Source organism: Vicugna pacos, chromosome 25 (assembly GCF_048564905.1).
Source record: "Vicugna pacos chromosome 25, VicPac4, whole genome shotgun sequence".
Taxonomy (NCBI): Eukaryota; Metazoa; Chordata; class Mammalia; order Artiodactyla; family Camelidae; genus Vicugna; species Vicugna pacos.
In genome coordinates this window covers 33,115,203-33,135,625 of record NC_133011.1, presented here as the reverse complement: position 1 = coordinate 33,135,625, position 20,423 = coordinate 33,115,203, and the positions used below count along the sequence as shown (strand labels likewise).

The 20,423-nt window shown below is 50.4% G+C and overlaps 1 protein-coding gene across 1 annotated transcript in view; it reads right to left on the bottom strand.

Moving 5' to 3' along the window:
* Window positions 1-19,238: 19,238 nt before the first annotated feature.
* TG (thyroglobulin) overlaps window positions 19,239-20,423 on the bottom strand; it is a 202,783-nt gene continuing 201,598 nt past the window's right edge. Inside the window, exon 48 of the mRNA XM_031690392.2 lies at window positions 19,239-19,469. Coding sequence (XP_031546252.2) covers window positions 19,351-19,469 — 119 coding nt within the window. The 3' untranslated portion in view covers window positions 19,239-19,350. The remainder of the gene's footprint in view (window positions 19,470-20,423) is intronic.

Sequence of the window (20,423 nt, the reverse complement as noted above, 5' to 3'; positions counted from 1 at the left end):
ACAATCTTTATTGTTTACAATATTACAGTCATATTCATTATACAGTATTGGAAACATTGTTACATTAAAAAATACATTTACTTATGATGACAGGCTAATAGGCCCTTTCTCTAATTATGAGAGAGACCTACTATGTGGTAATGTCATTCTTTGAAAATAGAGTTATAAAACAGTAAGAAAACATTTTTAACGTTGTATTAAATATCACTCACCTCATGCCTGTGTAAGGATAGACTAGTACCTGCACATATTTTAGGCATTCCTAACTTTAAAAAATGTTTTTCAATTATTTCTAGGCCAAGGCTCTTGTCGGTGTTTTTCAAATTGTTGTAAATCTCCAAAAAAATTTCCAACATATTTATCGAAAAAGATCTGCCTATAGGTGGACCCACACAGTTCAAATCCATGTTGTTGAAGGGTCAACTGTATTTATTTAATCATTCACCTAAGAGTATGTGCGTGTGTGTGTGTGCGCGCGGGTGTGTGCGTGCGCGTGTGTGTGCGCGTGCGCGTGCGGGGGTGTGTGTGCGCGTGAGTGTGTGTGCCCTGATGTGCTGATTCTTTCATTTCTATGGAATTGAGTCCCAAAAGTGAAATCACTGACTTAAGGAATATATAATTTAACGTTTTTAATAGATCTTGACTTGTTGCTTTGTAAAACTGCTATGACAATTTTGTGTCTTCCTCAGCTACGTATAGAAACATTCTTTTTTTTTTAATTGAAGTACAATCAGCTACAATGTGTCTATTTCTGGTGTACAGCACAATGTCTCAGTCATGCACATACGTACATATATTTGTTTCATATTCTTTTTCATTAAAGGTTATTACAAGATACCGAATATAGTTCCCTGTGCTCTACAGAAGAGTTTTTAAAATCTATTTTTATATATAAGGGCTAACAAGAAGCATTCTTTTTATATCAGTCTCACCAACCACAGGTGTTACTGATCTTTTCAGGCGTGCCAATCAGGTGGATGTAAAATGCTCTCATTATTACATTAATTTTTCCTTCACTGATGTTTAGTGAGTTTAACTATCTTTTAATATGCTTCTCGTTCATTTGGATTGCTTTGTTTTATGCGTTTACCCGTTTTATTGGGTAGTTTGGTTTTTCTTGTCAATTTGGTGTAGAGATCTCTGCATATGACAGCTGTTCATCCTCTCCTATTATCTTCATCATCAGCTGCAGTAAAAATTTGTGAATCATATTCGATTAATACTCTAATGAGTTCTGCATCAGTTAACCCAAAGAAAAATGCTCCATACCTCAAAACTCTATTTCTTTCTACCTACACTTGTTTTATTTCCCCTGTTCTCCCAGGAAGTAGCTGGGGAGGCAGAAAGATGAAATGGACACACTCTACATGCTAGAGAATAGACTGCATCACTCATATGTTACCCTATTTAATTAAATGAGATCTAATCTAACCACCATGTTACAGATGGGAAAACAGAGTCAGAAGGTTCATTTACTTCCCAAGGTCAGAGGAACTGCAGAGTCAAGATCTGAACACGTGTCTCTTTGGTTCTCAGACCTGCTCTTTTGAACACTTTCCACTGGCTCTTGAGCACGTTCGAGGCTCACAGCCACCTTGTGGGATTGGGAGGCAGGTTCCACCACCCGCTTTCTCAGACTCAAAGAGGGTGAATGGCTTAGCTTTGTCACAAATGGAGGTGACTTGCACACCTATGGTTTCTACGACACTGCCTACCCCTTTTCCCTGGAGTTGGAATAACAGGCACAAGATGGCGGGAGGGTGGGGAGCGAGTGGCAGAGCCACTGGGTGATCCAGGGCCTTCCAGGGGATCCTCAGCTGTCCAGAGGAGCAGAGGCACCACCTGCTTTACCAAGGTGACAAGAATTTCTGCTCTTTAGCAGATCTTTCCTCTGGGGGCTCAGGTGGGTGGGAAAGAGAGGGGAGACATGCATAAATGGAGGGACCCTGAAATCCCCAGGACGAAAATAACCTCATTTTCCCCCACCTCCACTCCAATCCTCCATCCAAGGGGAGGAGCAGCAAAGTTTCAGAAACTGAAATGACTAGAAGCAAAAGAAAAGTATTCCGATCGCCCGCTATTTACATAAGAAGCTGCTTGCATTTTCCTGTCCTATTTTTAACTTATGAGCTGGCCCACAGATGTGGACACCCACCCACATGCACACAAGGATGCGTGCCCAGATCCACATGTCTCACACATGCATGGGAACCCCCCTCCCCCCATCCCACACACCATGGACTATGGATACAGCAGGACCTCTGGGATGGGTCTATTCCCCTCTCCAGGGTAAGATCTGGGAGAGTGCAGGCCACACCTCCAAATTACTCCAGCCACTGAGGGAGGACGCTGGAATGTGTATCAATCAACTCCCTTCCTGTCCTGGTTGAGGGCTAGTGTGGAAAGAGAAATGCAGACTTTCATATTAACCTGTTTGACGGGCAGGTGTAGGATACAGCCAGGCCAGTCACACCATATGGAACAAGCCTCCAATCCCGGCTTACATTCTTATTTGATACCTCGGATAATTCTGTTCTTTTCTCCCAGCCTCAGTGTCCCTCATCTATAAAGCTGGGAGAAGCTGAAGGGTGGGGATTTGGGGTGACTTTAAATTTTTTTATTCATACAATATCTACATCTAAAAAATTTCCTGCAACAAATTTGTGTGACTTTCACAATTTAAAATGCAACAGGCATCTTAAAAGAAAAAAACAGAGGCTGTCAACGAAATGTGAGAGTCTCTCTTTCCTCAAGTACACTCTTCTTAGCACTGAGCCGTCATCTCAGTCAAGAATGTTTTCTGATCCCATTTTAATTCTTATTTCATGGAGTTCAGTTAATTATTTACAAACCACTTCTGTCTTCTCCAGAGCCCATATTCCTACTACATATCGAGTAATAGCTTCTATAGATTGAGACAAAGTCTTCTCCAGCAACTTCCTTTAAATACCATCGGGGATTTGAATGTAGGGCAACCAAACATCATCTGCAGCATGTACTCCACATCGAAGGATCGATTGCATATTTCATTTCTTGTAATAGACAAAAGAACGTCGGGTTGTGGCCACGGGCCCAGGTTGTGGTCCACCTTCGCCTCTGCCATCTCAGACTAAGCCTCTCCTGCTCCTGTTGTCCTGAGATCCCAACCTGCAAAGACCAAATTCTGGCAGAGAACATTTACATCCTGTGGGCATCATTAGGGAATGAATGAGAACATGAGCCAGACATCCAATCCCGATCAGAGCCCTGAGATCCAGGATTCAGACGTCACCTGGTGAGAGAAGAGGCAGGGCAATGTCTTCTCCTCCCTGTTCACGCCAGAGAGTCCATACATGTCCTCACAGAGACTCAGTTTGTCAGGAAAGGACTGCATTGCGTTTTCTGTTACAGGGCAAAAACAAGGCCTCCACGTAGACTTTGCATTGAAGTTTTGTTCTTCTGTTTCAGTGACAGTAAAATTCTTAATCCACAGCAATTGTAACCGAAACGATCCTGGGGTGGTGACAAGCTTCCTGTCTGAGGGCTTTTGTAAGCAGAGCATCTATCTCCCTGGGTCCAGCTTTTCTTCCCTGATGCAGCGCCCTCCTGGGCTGCGAGGAGGTCCACGCTGAATTGCCCTGGCCGTTCCGGCGCACATCCTGGAAACTGACAGCAATGGGGCTTTATGCAGAAATCAAGGACAGACAAGGGACGGAGGGCTTAGGTAGTGGAGGGACGGAGGAGCCAGGAGAGGGGATTTAGGAAACTGAGGCTGTGTGAAGCTTCCCTTTGGCTCTGCTCACTGTCCATTGATTCCCAGGAAGAAGGGGCTCGAGGCAGAAATAGACAATGTCGTTCACCCAGAAGATACTGCTAGCCAGCGAGGCGTGTGCTTTGGGTGTCTAAACGGCAGCGAGGTCCCCGACGCACGAGTGAGCATAAAGGGCGGTGGGTGGGGGTGGGTAGGAGGGACTCCTCCCCCAGGGGGGGATATTTAAAGGCAGGCAGGTAAGTGCACTGAGCAGTCGGTGAACCAGCCTGTAAATCACCAGCACTGGGGTTCCGACGCACCCCAGCCAAACGTCAGCACTGGGTCCATAAGAGCAGAAGGTGCGCCCTGTGGAGTTACGGGGGCAGCCACTCAGGGCAGTACCCCGCGTACGGGACACAGAGCCCAGCACGGAATGTGGCGTCACCCCGGGAGTGAAGCGGGGCCCTTTGACGCCACCATTCGGAAGCCGCCTTCCCAATGCATCAAGACGCCTGGGTCTGACTAAACAACAGGCCCCTGTCCTGCTGACCAATGTGCTCAACGAATGTTCCCCAGACTCACCCCGTGCCCCGCTGGCCTGGATTCTGCCCACAGGGTGGGGGCCGGGGCAGGAGCGGGGGAAGGGTCTTGCATTGGGTGAGGTGTCTGGAGTGCGAATTCTGCAGAATGAAACCGTGGACGTTTTTGTGGTTTCTCGAGTGGACACGCATTCAGTGCCCCCCGCCCCAGCAGAGGTGATGTTGAGTCAGGTGTCTCTGGCTCTGGGGTGACAGGTCCCCACAGGGAGAGAAGGAGACGAGGTCCCTACTAGCAGGAGAGAAGGGAAGGGCATGCGCACTAGGACCTGTGGGACTTTGACGACACTCCGGGGCTCCTGGGGTGAGCTGGGTAGGCTTTGTTGGGGAGATCTTTGAGCCCAGAATACAGAAACAAACAGCAGAGTGGTAGTCAGCAGGAGGGAGGGAGTCAGGTGATCGATGTGGCAAAGGGTATCCATGGCCCTCCGAGGTCTTGGGGAGGAACAGAGGCCCTCAGAGGCACAGCCCGGAGACAGGGGTGAGCAGGCTGGAGCCCAGGGCTCGAGGTTGGTTGTCAGTGCGAGCCTGCAGGCTTTCGGAATGAGTCAGGGTCTGGCTGCTGACGCTGGTATTTTCCACCCCGGGCCATATGGGCTGATTCTGAGCTTCAGAGGAAACCACTTGGCAAGAGGCGGCCTGAGACATCTCAAATCATATACAAATGTCTCCCTGCACCGCAGCCCACCAACCCCCGGCTCTGGCAGACATGAGCCTGACGCACCACCTCCAGCCCTGGCACGTGGATGCACACGTGTGCACACACATCACCTCCAGGGCCAGCACATGCACAGTCTTCAGCCCTGTCACCTGTGCGCACATGTGCACACACACATACACACAGCACACACTCACACAACCCCCAATCCCAACGTATTAATATGCCCCCACGCAGAGAATCGGTGTCTACTGACTCATTCTGCCCACGCTAGTGTGAAAGAAGTCACGCAACTGATGACAGATGGGCAACTCCACTGGACACGGGACCTTGCCCTCGCGGTGGAGCTGGGGAGGTGCAGGGTGCAATCCCACTGGAGGGCACGCTGAGGGACTCCTAACACTGCCTGAACTGTGGTGATGTAGCTAGAGAGAGAAGAGACGGAATGGATGGTGCAGCTGGAGATGGGGGGAGGCTCTCTGTTTAGAAAAACACTGTAGATGGCCGTCTGGATTAGGAGAAGCAAACGTCTCCCCCCCAGTCCACTCAGGACAGGGGCACAGACTGGCTATAGACGGAGATGGCTCATCAAGTAACATAACAGGAGTTTCAGATCTTGTCTGATGGGCAGGGAGAGACAGGGCAGAGCCTGGGAAAAGGAGAAGCGAATACAGGAAGAGTCCATGGGCAAGTGGGTGGGCAGTGGGGATGGAGACTGGAAGGAGAGAATTGCCCAGTGGTGTGATGGCTAAGAAATCCAAACATCTAGCGTCATACATCGAGTTGCTTTTCTGATCTTTTGTGGGTGGTGTTTATGACCCCAACCTTCAGTACGAGTTTGCCACATAAGCAGCAGGGTTGGTGAGAGGGAGAGTGTGGAGAGAGGCCCAGGATGAGCGAGGCATTTGGGGAAGGAGGACATCAGGTCTGGAGGGGGAGGCTGAGTGAGGCGCACTGGGATTGGAGGGTCACACCCTGAAGTGAATGTGAGCATGTGTGTTGTGGGGGAGCTGCCACGCTGCATGTGTTGGGCCAATGCTGGGGCATCACCAGTGGCCAGGCATCGGGGTTGGGGATGAATGTCACAAGGTCATGGGCGTGGAATTGGTCTCCTTGCTAAAGGGGACCTCCAAGGCTGAGTTGGGAAGAGGAGAAATCATAGGAACCCCATCATCCCATCATCCCCAGAGAGGCATGGGGCCAAGGCAGCAGCGCTCTGCCTCCCAGGGAGGATCGCTGCCTCTTTCAGGGAGAAAGCAGCCTCCTCAGTGGGGAATTGTCCAGGCTGCCGAGGGCCAGGAGGTCTGCACTCGGGTGCCAGTGGTTTACAGCTGTTGTCTAGGAAACCAGCTGCCCAGGGTTTGGAGAGGCTGAGGACCAGGGAAGTTGGTTTCCCAGACAACAGCTATCATGACCAAAGACCCAGTCTAGAGGGAAGCACAGCCTGGGGGCAGCCCTTCTGGCCAGGAGGAGGGGACCCCCAGTCTTAGGTGACTCATTGTCCAGGCAACCTGGAGTGAGACCCTAGGCCACTGCAGACATCCCAGAGTTCACAGGGAGGGCAATGGTCCTTCTGCATTATGAGGGATGGGAGCCTGAGCCATTTATTTTCATGAGCAAAAAAAGTAATCGCAAGAAAGACTGGAGGGTTTGGGACATGAGCTCATTTATATAGGCTTTGAAGCCACAGACATGAGTAAGACACATTTCCAGCCCTTGACCTGCTCCCCATCCAGAGATGAGTATTGCAAGTAAATGATTATAAGTCAGCATTCTAAATAATAAATGTCAGGAAGTGAAATCCTGTGTGAGGGCAGAGAATAGAGTTCGTCAGGGCCCGGAGGGGCCGGGGCAGGCGTCACCGGGAGGGAGACGGGAAGAAGGAAGACAGGAGAGGGGCTCCCAGGGAGAAGAGCAGAGAGCCGGGGGTTGGGGGTGGTGTGACTCTCCTTAACCCTGGGGCTCAGGCTGACTTCAGCCCGGAGCAGTTTTGCAACTCTGTTCTTTCCTTTTTTTTTTTTAATTTATTTTTATCCAAATGCAGTCAATTACAATGTGTCAATTTCTGGTGTACAGCACAATGTCCCGGTCATGCATGTACGTACATATATTGGTTTTCATATTCTTTCTTAACTTCCCCTGAGCTCTACCGTGGAAAAGATTGACATCTCAGGAAGAAAGTTCTAGCTTTGGAGGTTTAGCAGCCCGGGGAACCTACTGTCTTCTCCCATTTTCCTCGCTGATTATGGATGGGCGCAGATGGGCAGGCTGGAAGAAATTCTGCATCTTTAAAAACCTGAACAACAAATTGAGGAGGAGGAATATGACTATTAAGAATGTGTCCAGCCGGGGCAATAGAGATCCGTCGTCATGAGCAGAGAACTCGGTGGAACGAGTGTAGACACGCCTGCGTATCTGGCTGAGGAAGACCCAACTGCGCCACGGCATCACTTTTAGTTCCCGCCAGGCACAGGGCGGCAGCTCAAATCCACCTGTTGTCTATTACCCGACCATGAACCTACAGGGGCCTCCTCGGAGGGAAGCCCCTCGTTTTAAGAAATATAAACGCTCTATATGGACAAACAGGGTCCCGAGAACACTGGCCTGGAGTTAGGGGCCCTGTGTTCTAGTCCCACTGGGGCTACTCAAAAGGTACGGCCCCAACTCTACTTCCAGAGAAGTGACTCTATTTCCCCACGAGCTTATGAAACATGATGTGACACAGCAGGTGAGGGAAGAGCATCGTGGAGCTAGTGTCAGATGAATGACCCCCAGGGACTGGCTCTGTGATCTTGGGCAAGTCACTCAGCCTTTCTGAGCCTGAGTTTCCCATCTGTAAAATGCAGATGGTAACTGCTCTCTGTCTGGCCTGCTTGCCCGAGCTGCTGTGGCGATTAGACGAGCTGTAAACATCCCACAGCTTGTGATCACTCCTGAGATAGTCATGTTTATATGTAAGAGTCCAGGAGTGGGAGTCTGGTGACCCCGCATAGCCACTGTGGGACCGTGTCTCAAACTGCATGGTGAGGCCACGTCGCATCATCGCCAGTGTCCCCGCCAGCCCTGCCTGGGGACCCTGAGAGCATGCGGTCCAGACTTGCTGGGATCTCTTCCTCTCTCCAAGCCTCGGGTTCCATCTAGAAAACGGCAGAGGGGGCCACGATAATCCCAAGTGTCCCTTCAAGTTCTGACTTTCTGCAGGGCTAGGTCGCTACCCAGCGTGGTCTCTGTGGTGGGACCGTTTGGATCCTCAGATCACCTCCTTGGTCTTCAGTGAGGAGGTCAAAATGAGGCTGAGGAAGGTCCAGCAAAGTGGAACATGGTGAAATGGCATCGTGTTTGCATTTCACATGAATATTCAAACCAAGCACTAAGTAAATAGTGATAATAATAGTATGATGAAAATATGGAATTCTTTAAAAAAATCAGATGCCTATAAATGCAGGCCATCTACTGCTGTTTTGTGAAGAACCAAAAAAAGACAGGAATCTGCTCCAACATCGGAGAAAAAGCGGACTTAGATTTCCAAAGGCATATTCTCCACCACGGCCGGAACACCTGGACATCTCTCTGAGATTTCTCAAGGTCAGTTTTGGCTGTGGATGATTTTCACTCATGATGTCAAAGCAGAACCTCTCTCTAACAGTGCCAGATTCAGTGCTGGAGCAATTCCAGTACTAGTACTAAATTCAGTACTGGTGTAATACACCGTGATTAAAAATTACTTGGAAGAGTCATTAATGACACAGAAAGTATCCACATTTGATTAAAAAGTTTGCTTTTTTTTATTATGTAGCTATAAAATAGTATGTAGCATACAGGCCTTTTTTGTCTAAGTGTGTAAATAGTTATATGCTATAGGAATATATTTGTAAATGGTGTATATATATATATATATATATATATATATATATATTCCACAAAGTAGAAAGATATAACACACCAGATGCTGTGAGTGGGTTTCTCTGGATGTCGGGTTTCAGGGCAACCTGAGTTCCCTTTTTGGTTGGCCTGCTTTGGCAGTGGTTCTTATGCCTCTGCAGTGGAAGCTGTCAGCCACCAGCTGACCCAAACAGCAGCCGGCAGGAGTCCCCGAGGGCCCCAGAAGAGCCGCAGGGGCTGGCAGTGGCGGTCCCGGTGACCCCGCAGACTCTCTCCACTGCTAGCAAATGTGGGAGCTATTTGGGGCCTGTGATGTCACGCGGCGGGTCGGCCTCTGGCTGTGGTTATGATGTCATTTGCCGTCGGGCTGGGTGGCCCTGTGGTCGGTAAAGTCACTGCGTCCCCTGCACAGGAAGCTGTCTCCCCCGGGCTCAGTCTATAGGAATGTGCCCCCATCTCCTGAGAAGCTCCAGGGTTGAACGGGGAGCTGGTGAGGTCCTGGGGGGCAGGGATGTTTTAAGCCTCTGCCCCCATGGGGGCTGAGATGCCCAGGCCTGCCCCGTCCTCCCGGCCCGCTGCTGCTCTGCCATTGAGCAGGCCCTTATCATAACTGTGTCTACCGGACTGTGCAGATTTTCAAGGTCAAGTCTGATGATTCTCCAGCATCCTGGCCTGCTGAGCCCAAACTTTGTTTCATGCCAGGTCCCTGCTACCTCTGCGTGGTTAACATCAACCCAGCCTTGAAAGAGCCTGGGGCGAGGTCCCCGCCTCTTCCCATCGCTCCAAAGCAGCCCAGCGTGGGTGTTCAGGGCTCCAGCCCTCCTGCCAGACTTCTAGGTCTAAATCCCCCTTACAGGGTGTGGCCTTGGGCAGGATTTTTCACTCCTCTGGATTTCTGGTGAACTGGATTTTTTCACATGGGAAGGAGATGAGGAATTTCACGTAGCAGCACAGGGTGATCCCGGCAGAGCTCAGCCTCGGTCAGGGGGTCAGGGTTACCGTTTGCTGCTGCGCATGGCAAATAATCTTCCCTTCCTCACGTCTCAGGGCAGCTTCTCCTTCCGGGCATTTCTGGAGACCCTGGCACCTTACTCAGATCCTCCCAACTTACTTCGTCATCAGTAAAAGGGGGATGGAAATAATTATTAAATCAGGACAGAGAGCTAATATTAAAACTGGAAATGATCAGCTGGCCTCCCTTCTCTCCCAGGCACCCGGGGATCTTTGAAGGCGAGGTTGCTGAAAGACCAGGCAACATTTTTTGTTCTTTCTAGTCCAGCTAATTGAATTTGCTACGCCTCTCTCTCTCTCTCTTTTTTTTAATTTTGTAACCATTTTATTTATTTATTTTTTTAATGGAGGTACTGGGGATCAAACCCAGGACCTTGTGCATGCTAAGCAAGCGCCCTATGAGCTATACCCTCCCCTGGCTATGTCTCATTCTAAACCATCATGCACCCAAATCTTTGACCCAGTTTCAGCCCCTGCGAGCAAGAAAAGGTGTGAAAAGAATGGAGAATGTTGACTTTTGCCTTAATGGTATGTGAAACCACAAGTAAAGGATTTTCACCCCCAAGTGCTGGGCATGACCTACGTGAGATATCAGAGTTCAGGGTGGAAGTAGCAACAAGCTGTCTTCCCAGCAGAGTCTCCTCCACCTGCTCCCTGTCCGACCCCTGCCTGTCTGCACAATCCATCAAATGGATGTGAGCTATTGCGCAATTGTGAGGGATACCAGCCGTGGGAAGGAATTCAGGATATCCGTGCACCATGGGGCTTGGGAGATCTTTGGGAAAATCTGGACTTTGTTTAGAACACTACTGGACTCCCATTATACGGGATCTGTTTAGTTCTAATAAAATTCCCCCAAGATTCTCCCAGCCGAAATGTCTTGGTCTTAATTTACCTGCCTGGCACTCTAGGGGCCCAAGGTCTAGTGGGCCATGGACCTTGGTGGCCACACAGTAAGATGTCTTGAAGGGTGGTATGATGTTTAGGGAAGCGAGATATGTAGGAGCCACTAGCATGATGCCTGGCTCTCAGCAGACACCACAAACGGTGATGATGGGGACATGCCCAAAATGCTTGGTGAAAGTGTGTAGTAGCCAAGAAGCTTGGTGGCTCTCCAGGCCTCTTCCTAAGCTGGAGGCTCGGTGTAGTGGTTTTCTATTGCTGACGTAGCAAATGGGCTTAAAACAACACAGATTTATTCTCTCAGAGCTTCTATAGGTTAGAAGTCTGACACGTCACCCCAGGCTGAAATCAGACTGTCCTCAGGTCTGCATTTCTTACTACAGACTCTGGGGAAGAATTCACTTCCAAGCGCCTTCAAGTTGTTGACAGAATCTAGTTCCTTATGGTCGTAGGACTGAGGTCCTTGCTGGCTGTCAGCTGGAGGCTGCCCTTTGCTCCAGAGGCCTCTGTCCCGTTCTTGTATGTAGACCCCGCCCCTGACCCCCACCCCGCATTTCAGGGGCAGTGACGGCGCGTTGAAACCTTCTCATGCTAGGAATCTCCACGCCCTCACCTTTTGCAGCATCTCTTCTGCCCCCAGGCACAGAAAGTTCTTTGCTTTTAAGGCATCAAGTGATTAGACTGCCCCCTCAACTAGATACTCCAGAAATCTTCCTATATTAAGGTCCCTAACCTTAATCATATCTGCAAAGTCCCTTCTGGCATGTAAGCACCTGCACATAAGCTCCAGGTATCAGAGTGTGGCCACATTTGCAGCACCGTTATTCAGTCTACCACACCTTACAGTGGATTTGGTTCCACCGTGAGAATTCTGTCCAATCTGGGGAACTCTGAGCTCTCCTTCATTCTTCTGCAAAACACTTATTGAGCACTCACTGTGTGTTGGGAACTTCCTAAGTCCTTGAGATACAGAATGGAAAGGATGTGACTAGTAAGAGGAAAGCGTAAGAAACTGACTTCTGTCGAACATTTACTATGTGTCAGATGAAGTCACACATTTTCTCCAATGTTCAAGGGCATCCCATTGTACAGATAAGAAGACTGGGTCCTGGGGGCTCAGTAATGTGCCTAAGATCGTCCAGCTTTTATGCTGCTCAGTGAGGGCTCACTTCCTCTTTCCTTTCATACCCTCCAGCTTCGAGACGCTCCAGACACTGGGACGGAGCCGTGGACCCTCCCCACCAGGGACCACTTCCCCCTTCCCCAGAGCTGGAGGCTGTCTGCATCTGTGACCTTACTGAGGGGCCCCGGGGGGATTCTGGAGGCCGCTGGAGCGGGGAGCCGGCTGGCCTGCGGTCCCTGACCTGGAAGCCCAGAGTCTCTCTGCAGAAGTGAGGGGAGACGACGGCGCTGGGCAGGCTCCGGACCCTGAAGTCTCCTCCGATCAAATTTACATGTTCTGGGCTGTCCAGGTGCACTCCTTCCTCTTTTTGATGACCTGGTGTATTTATAGCTCATCCTTCAAAGGGTGACGAGCTGTGGGCTTCAGTCTTCAGACGGCAGACATGTACAGGACCGGGAGCACATTGGGCGTTCGTGCTCGCTATTAAACAAAGTGAGAAGGCCATGACAAAACGCCAGAAAAAGTGAAATAAAGAGCCCTGCGGCATAAAAGCCTTTCATCTCCAGTTACTAATATTCTTAAGCAGGACAATCACCTCTCGAGCAGGGGCGTGTGCAGACGCTCTTATGTGCTGCTTGTCAGCGTGTACGAACTGATTTCACTGCTCACAGGGCGCTGAGAGGCGTGGCTCCGGCCACTCACTCCGTAGGTGCTCAGAGATGTTAAGTAACCTGTCCTAGGACACGGAGCAAGCAAGGTGCAGAGCCTGGGTTCAAAAGGGCAGGTGTGCCCTCTGCCAGCTCACAGCCAACCAGGCCACACAGAAACAGCAGCAAGGCCTCTGGGCCCCTGATTTTGTTGTAGTCCCACGACCCTGCACTGTCGGTCATTTTTGTCCTGTTTTATAGGTAAACAAACCAAGAGAGGAGAAGGATGGGGGCTTTGGATTTTGAGCGTTTCCACGCTGCCTTGTTCTCCTCTGGGACGTATCAGTCCAGGCACCCAGGCTGGTGTCTGTGGTCACACTGACTTTCCACCTAAAGGGTCAGGCCTGTAGCTCCTGGGCCTGCTCCCCGCTGTTGGTGCAGGGATGGGGTGGGGTGGAGCAGGGGGCCTTCTTCTCTGTCCTGGTTAGCTGTTTTTAGTTCCCAGAACACCCTTCCCTGGCTCTTCCAGGAGTGGCTCCAGCTCCTCAGTGAGATACACACAGACGCCCTGTTTCTTGAGGGGGATTCAGGCGCCCCTCCTCCCTCCTCACCTCCACCTCAGGCCTGGCACACAGCTGGGCTCAAGGATGTCAGGGCACAGATGGACAAGGGCGAGGGGGGAGATGGAGGGATCATCCCGAGGGAGAGGAGACCGAATGAATTACAGTTTAAATCTAAAGAAACAGAGAGCATGAGAAGATCCCAAAGGTTATCTTAGAGAAGGACCAGCAAAGGCCTTGGACACACATTGGGCCCCACCTCCCCTTTCAAGGCAGACACACCACAGGCCAAACGGTACCTCAACAGAGCCACAGACATTGGTCACTGGCCCCACGTTCATTGGTAAAGTCCCCTCACTTGTCTGTTTCCCCACTGTGACTCACTTTCCGACCTCGGAAAGGCCCAGAACGCGGGCTCACAGGCACGATCAGGACTGGGGTTGGGTGGAGGGGAAGGGGGCGGAGGGAGGGAAGGGGGTGGGGGGCGGTGCCTGGGCACAACACAATGCACTGTTGCTTTGGGGGCAGGAACATGACCACCTGCCAGGGTGGAGGCAGGACCATCAAAGTAGAGGAGGATGGGCAGCCACGGGAGCCCTGGGAGGATGGGGAGCTGATGGGCAAAGAGCTCAGAATGGACCTGGGGCTTCCCCCGGCAGGTGGGGGGACCCCAGCAGGACGGAGGCAGCTCCTGAACACAGAAGCTCACCAGGTATTTTCAGGCCGTAAGGGCTCCTGTGTGATTGTGGGACCAGCTGTGCTTTGGCTCCTGCAGAGACAGAGGGTGAGGGTCTAGAATAGCTCCCCTGCAGGCCTAAGCTTTCTATGCTAGGCTTGTTTTATTTTTTATCTATTTTAAAATTTCTGAATTTTTTTGAATTGAAGTATAGTCAGTTTACACCTCACATGTCTAAGCTTTCTATGCCAGGCTTTTTAAAAGATCTATTTAATTTTTTTAATTGAATTATAGTTGATTTACATGTTGTGCTAATTTCTGGTGTACAGCATAGTGATGCAGTTATGCATATATATTCCTTTTCATATCCTTTTTCATTATAGGCCATTGCAAGGTATTGAATATAGTTCCCTGTGCCGTACGGTAGGACCTTGTTGTTTACCCGTGTTGTATGCAGTAGTGTGTACCTACAGTGGGCAGAAGACCTAAACAAACATTCCTCCAATGAAGACATACAGATGGCCAATAGACACATGAAAAAATGCTCAGTATCACTAATTATCAGAGAAATGCAAATCAAAACTACAATGAGGTATCATCGCACACTGGTCAGGTTCATTTTTATTCCTCCTTTGCTCTCAGCCTGGGACCACCTTTTTGGAGAACATTCTCCTGTCTGACTCAGGTGCCCCCTCTGGCTCCTGAAACCTCTGTTTTGTCTCCATCATCACACTCATTGCCCTGAGCGGAGACCTGCTGCTTGTTGGTCTGAGCCTCCCTCTGGACTCGGAGCTCCTTAAGCATCAAGACTATTCATCTTTGTATCTTTAGCACCGAGCAGCGGGCCTGGTCTAAAGTGGGGAATGAGCGGAACAAAAACATCTATTGGTAATGAAAACATCTTCCAACTATTGTCCATCAATTTCTAATTAAGCAGGGCACTGATTTATCTTGCCTCGCGGGAGCCTCACAGCAGTGCCAGGAGAGTGATGAGTTGTCCACATTTTCCAGGTGAGGCTAATGCTTTGGTTGTTGTTGGTGGTGGGGTCTGCTGGGGTCATTCAGGGGGAGATCTGCTGACTCAGAACTCAGACTCTTGTCTGAACCCAAAAGCCGTATATTGTCCTGTCCTTAAGACGGTAATACCCGGACCTGGCTGAGACCCATTATGGGTGATATAGAAACATATTCATTCCTTGAACAAAAAAGACAGAGAGAAAAGGAGGGAGGAAGGAAAGGAGAAAGAGAGAGGAAGAGAAAGGAAAGTGACCATAAACGTTGGATGAAACAAGAAGCTGCACTATATAATTATGGTCTAAACAGAAATCGCTCCAAAACATAGCATGATTTTAAGAGGTTGATGGAGTATAGTAAAAGAGATGCTGTTTGATCTTGAGGCTGCAAAGAGTCCTCTTTGAATGCCCACGGTTTGTATCACAGAGAGCAAAATTGGGACCCATAATTCTACCCCACGCCTCGTCCTATGAACAATATATATGAGGTCTTTAGCTGGTAAGTGACGTTAACTGGTGCTCAGTTGTGGCAAGTACCCTGGGGAACAAAGCACGCAAGGCTTAGGCTGCAGGACAAATGAATCTAAGAGCATGGACAGCAAAAAAGAAGAGATGGTGTGACGATGCAAACATGCTCATCATTTAAGAACCAAGCCAGGGGTTGCTGGAAAATTGATGGAATAAGGAAAATATATTGTTTAGATTGACAAAAGTATGCAAAAGGAGAAATAAGAATCACACTGTGATTGAGCTTTCGGAGGGAAGTGAGGAGGGGCTGCGCCGGGGGCAGGGTGGGGTGGGTGGGGGAAGTGAGCTAAATCTTCATTCATCTTTCTCAGCAGGAAATCAGCAGTCCTAGTATGAAGTTGATAATCTCAAATGAAAACCAACTCACACTGCCAGGAGTAACCAGGGCGGCGCGGGTGGGGGAGCTGAGGCGAGTGGGCCCGAGGGAAGATGAAGACTGCAAGGAAGAAGCTGGGCAAATGGGGTTATGACAGATGGAGGGGCTGAGGGAGGGAATTCCTTGGGCACAGAATTGAGATGTAGATCTACAGCCCTACCTGAGACCTCTGTGTTCTCGAAAGTTTGGGAAGAGGAATGTGTTTTTCCCACGCTTCTCGCGGGACGTTCGCGTGCTCAGACCTGCGGTGGATCAATTGCCCAACAGCCTTGCTTGGCTGGGAGGAGCTGTCCCTTCTCCCCAGCTCTGGCGGGGACTCGGAGTCCCCGAGTGCAGGGGCTGGGGACTGGGGGACTTGCAGCCCTCTGACAACTTCCCTTTGAGAACATCACTTGCCTCACTCCCCTCTGTCTTTCTGGGTTGCTTCCAGCTAGGGAGGAAGCTGACTCAGGCTAATGCCAGGCTGAGGATGAATTTCTTCACTTCCTTTCCCAACTCCTGCCTTACTGACTGCCAGGGTCACTCTGGGTCTCCTGGGGGGTACTGCCCCCTTGACCTCCTGACTGTTCCATGACCCTCACCTTGGTGCTGGGTGTTCTGTGGCTTTCCTGCCCTTAGCAGAGCGAGGGAAAGTTATGACGTTACCGTGGCTGCCTGACAATGTTCGGGCTGGTCCAGCCCATCTGGGACAGAACAGGGTCTTGCAGGGGCATCTCCACAGTGCATGTGCTAAACCATGAGCTGGACCTGAGTCCCAGAAGCAGCCCCAGCAGGGCTGGCAGTGGGCCGCCGGCGGGTGCCTCTCAGCTCCTTCCTCAAGACGTGGGCTCTGGTCTCCTCCAGCTCGAATGGCCTGACTACTGCATGCGTCTCTGTGGCCGGACTTTTCCGAGAGCTATTCTAGGGCAAGAGTCAAGAGAGCCTGGCCGTTGGACCCTCTGATTTCCCATCCCTGCCTTTCTCACAAGCTGGCTCATCCGTAAGAGCTGTCCCCAGTTGGGTTAACTTTCCAGGCTCCATGGACAGCACTTTGGTGTCTTCTGTTCACACGCATTAGCACTCTCCATCAGCGGGGCGAATCTGCAAAGTCGGCAGAATTACCATGACAGGATGTTAAAATGGGATGTTTTCTATCTCAGTTTTCAAAGGCTGAGAACGAGTAACAGGTGGCATCCGGTGCTGGGCCCTACAAAGGGGGTGGCCCCTGCCAGCTCTGCGAGCATCAGTCCATCACCCACCGCAAGCTTGTTAAAGAGCGAGAACAAGCCACTTCCCTGGCTGCTGATGGTGACTGTGGGGTTTGAATTTTGGATGGGACTGGATCTGTTATTGGGGAAACTACGGAGCCATGCCTGAGGTTTGGCTCAAGGGAAGGATAAATATACCCCTGAACAGGTACAACAGTGTATCAGGTTTTTACAGCTGCTGTAACAAATGACCACACATGTGTGAGCTTAAAACAACACAAATTTACATTTTACAGCTCTACAGATCAGCAAGCTGGGGGCTGACATCGAAGTGTCAGGAGGCTGCACTCCTTTCTTAGAGGTCCTTGGGAAGAATCCATTTCTTTACCTTTTCCAGCTTCTGGAGGCTTCTCACATCCCTGGGCTCAGGGCCCTTTCCTCCATCTTCAAAACCAGCAACGTTGGGCCAAGCGTTCACATCGCCATCTCTCATCCCCCGCACCACCACCACCCCACCACCGCCACCTCTGGATCTCCCAAGAGAGCCAAGCAGGACTGGGAAGGCAGCGTCCTGCCTCCTGGTGCTGTCTCCCCTGCATTCTGTCTGAGCCCCCAGGTCCAGGGGCCTGATCCTGTGTTAAGGGCACCAGGAAGCACCAGGACCATGGCCTCCGCCATGAGGTCACGTGTGCTCACCTGATTTTATACCCCACTCTGGGGACTGAAGGAATAAAGAGGTGTTTCAGGCCAACTCCAACTCTGGGCCAAACAAGAATGACCCCAAGGATGGGTAGGAGGGACCAACTTTCACGGTCTTGGGAACAAAAATGAATTATATGGCAGAAGAGACAGCTATTTACCCAATAACTGTCTCTCCATGTATCACTAACTGTACTTCAGCTTCGTTGGGATAGCAATCTCATCTCCTTCTCTAGGGAGTAAGTCGTGCCTGGTCTCATCAGATTATGGCAAGCTCCATCCCCACTGTCAGTGACTTAGTCTGAAAGTGGGGACACAATTCCCTTCTAGACAATGAGATGTAAAGGGAAATCTGCTAGGGATTTCTGGGAAAGATTTTTTCCAAGAAAAGAAAGAGGCACTTGAAGGCAAGGCCCCTTGTACCTGCCCTGCTTGCTTCCAGCACAGGATGCTGTCAGGAGGCGATGTGATGTCTGGAGCTGTGGCAGCGTATCGTGTTAGTGAAGTGAGACATAATCCATGTGCTGAAGACAGCAGAGAGGAAGGCTACAAAGGGTCTGGGTCCTTGATGGGTCACCGAGCCATTGATAAATCTTGGGACCACTTGCCTCTGGGAATATCCTTTAGTTAAGGCACTGTACTTGGAACCATACTTACATGGAACCACCCTAGTGAAAAGAGCTTATAATGGAGGTTAGAGGTTACCTGGGGTTTTCAGTGATATCAGCAGGTTTTATAGGACACATGATGTGCCTATAGGCTTATTGGATGGCCAGAAAGTGCAAAAGAGCAGAGAAATCAGAAGACCTGAGTAGAACTCTAATCCTCTACCTTGTCCCTGTGTGAATTTAGGCACAACACAGCCTTTCCAACCTTCACCTTCTATCTAGAAAATAGAGGCGATAGTTCCAACATATGAATATTCACTGACTTTTGAATTCAAATGAGATGATGTGTGTAAACACATCTCATGAGATGCCGTGCAAATGACAGATTGTTAACTGGCTCCACCTGCTTTGACTTTGGGTGACTTGTGTGAATGTATAATGGGGGGCAGAGAGAGAGATTAAAACAGAAAGTAACGGAAGATTTGTCTTCATTAAGTGTGTCCCTCAGGAGGGTGAAGGATGAAATCAGCTATTTATCTGGGAACCCAGGTCAACCAAAAGCCGGGGCAATAATTCTGCATCCTTACCCCTACGTCCTCTCATGCTCAACCAGGTCCTGTCAATTCTACTTCCTAAAGGGTTCTTGGGTCTGTGACTTCCCCCATCTCTACCCTCACTGCCCCCATTCAGAACTCAGTGTCTCTCGCCCAGAATATTGTCCCAGCCCAAGTTGGTCTCCTGCCTCCATTCTGGAGCCTTCACAAGAGCATTCTTTCTAACACACAGGTGAGACTCTGTCCCCTGGGGCCTGCCCTTGATCAATCCCTTTCCCTGCGTCACTGTAAATGTCTGTTTACCTGCCTTTCTTTCCTTCTGGAGGGTAGGGTCCTGGCCTCCCCAGCACCCAGCACAGAGGACGCTCCATAAATATTTGTTGGAAGGAAACAGCAGCCTGGGATTCAAACCTCAGAAACAGTATTAAGATCTAATTTGGTGTCTCCCAAGGATTGTCTTGAATTAACAAATCTGAGTCACCAATGCTTCTCTGCTTGTAGACACTTTATTGAAAGTTAGGGTTGTGTTGGAAAATAAGGTACCAGGGTGGCCCCCTGGGGTGGGGCTGGCAGGGTGGGTGGGCGATCTCAGGGGCCAGTCACTTGCTGTAGCTCTTGGAGCCTAACTCTGGGAGACCCAGGAGGCCTTCTGTCAGCCCAGAGCCAGCCGGCTGGTCCTCCTCTTCACTCCCTGCTGACGGCTCTTCCTCGGCTTCATCTGAAATAGGAGAGGCAAGGCTGGTCCAACTTGGATCAGGACTTCTCCTCCCTTGTCCCTTTCCCTTTGGCCCCAAGAGACCCTAGCCTCTGATGGAAGTTCCCTACAAATGCCCTCCAGAAGGACATTTCTGGGGTGGGGCACAAGACTGGTCACACAGCTCTAGGGCTGTGCTAAGGGCACCATGGGATTTGGGGTCATCAGCAGAGAACCACATGGCCTTGGAAGATAAAAGTACAGTTGAGAGTCTAAACCATATATTGAACAAGGTCACCTCCCTGCTTAGGGTGCCACTCCTACCTTCCCCATCTGCAGAGCTCCTGTCATGCTGAAAACCTCAGCCCGAGTATCACCTCCTCCAGGAAGCCTTCCCAGACCCTCCGGGGAGACGTGAGCCCTCCCTCCTTTGCTGTGTCACTAGTTTGGGGCAGACTTCCATCACAGCACCAGGAAAGCTAGAGAACATTCACTGGCTTATGTCACTCACTCCCTGGCTCTTCTGGAAGCTTCATAAGGGCACTGCACTGACCTCTATACTCCCAGAGCCTCATTATGATTCATTTTTCTGTCCTTAGTGCCTTTACAACAGGAAGTTCTCTTCAACGGGAAGAGGTGAAATTCCCACTTCTCCCCTGGCTAGAAGCCCCTCTCCAGGATGCTTCACCCAGCCTCCCAGGGCAGCGAGCGTGAGGTCCACGATCTTGTCTCTCCTGCCCACGCCAATGCTGCAGGTGTCCCCCACTCAGCCCCCGCAGCCCTCCCACCCTGGTCCCCCCATGTTTTCTCTCTCTTCCCTTCCCATCCCACAGCAGAACAGGAAGTCCTCAACAAGGAGGAGTGCCGCCCTACCCCTCCCGGCCAGACCGTGAACTCCTCATGGGAAAGGGCAGTGCCAATGGCACCCCGGTGACCTGCGGCTCCAGTGCGCTCACGCGGACCCAGGGCACAGCGAGC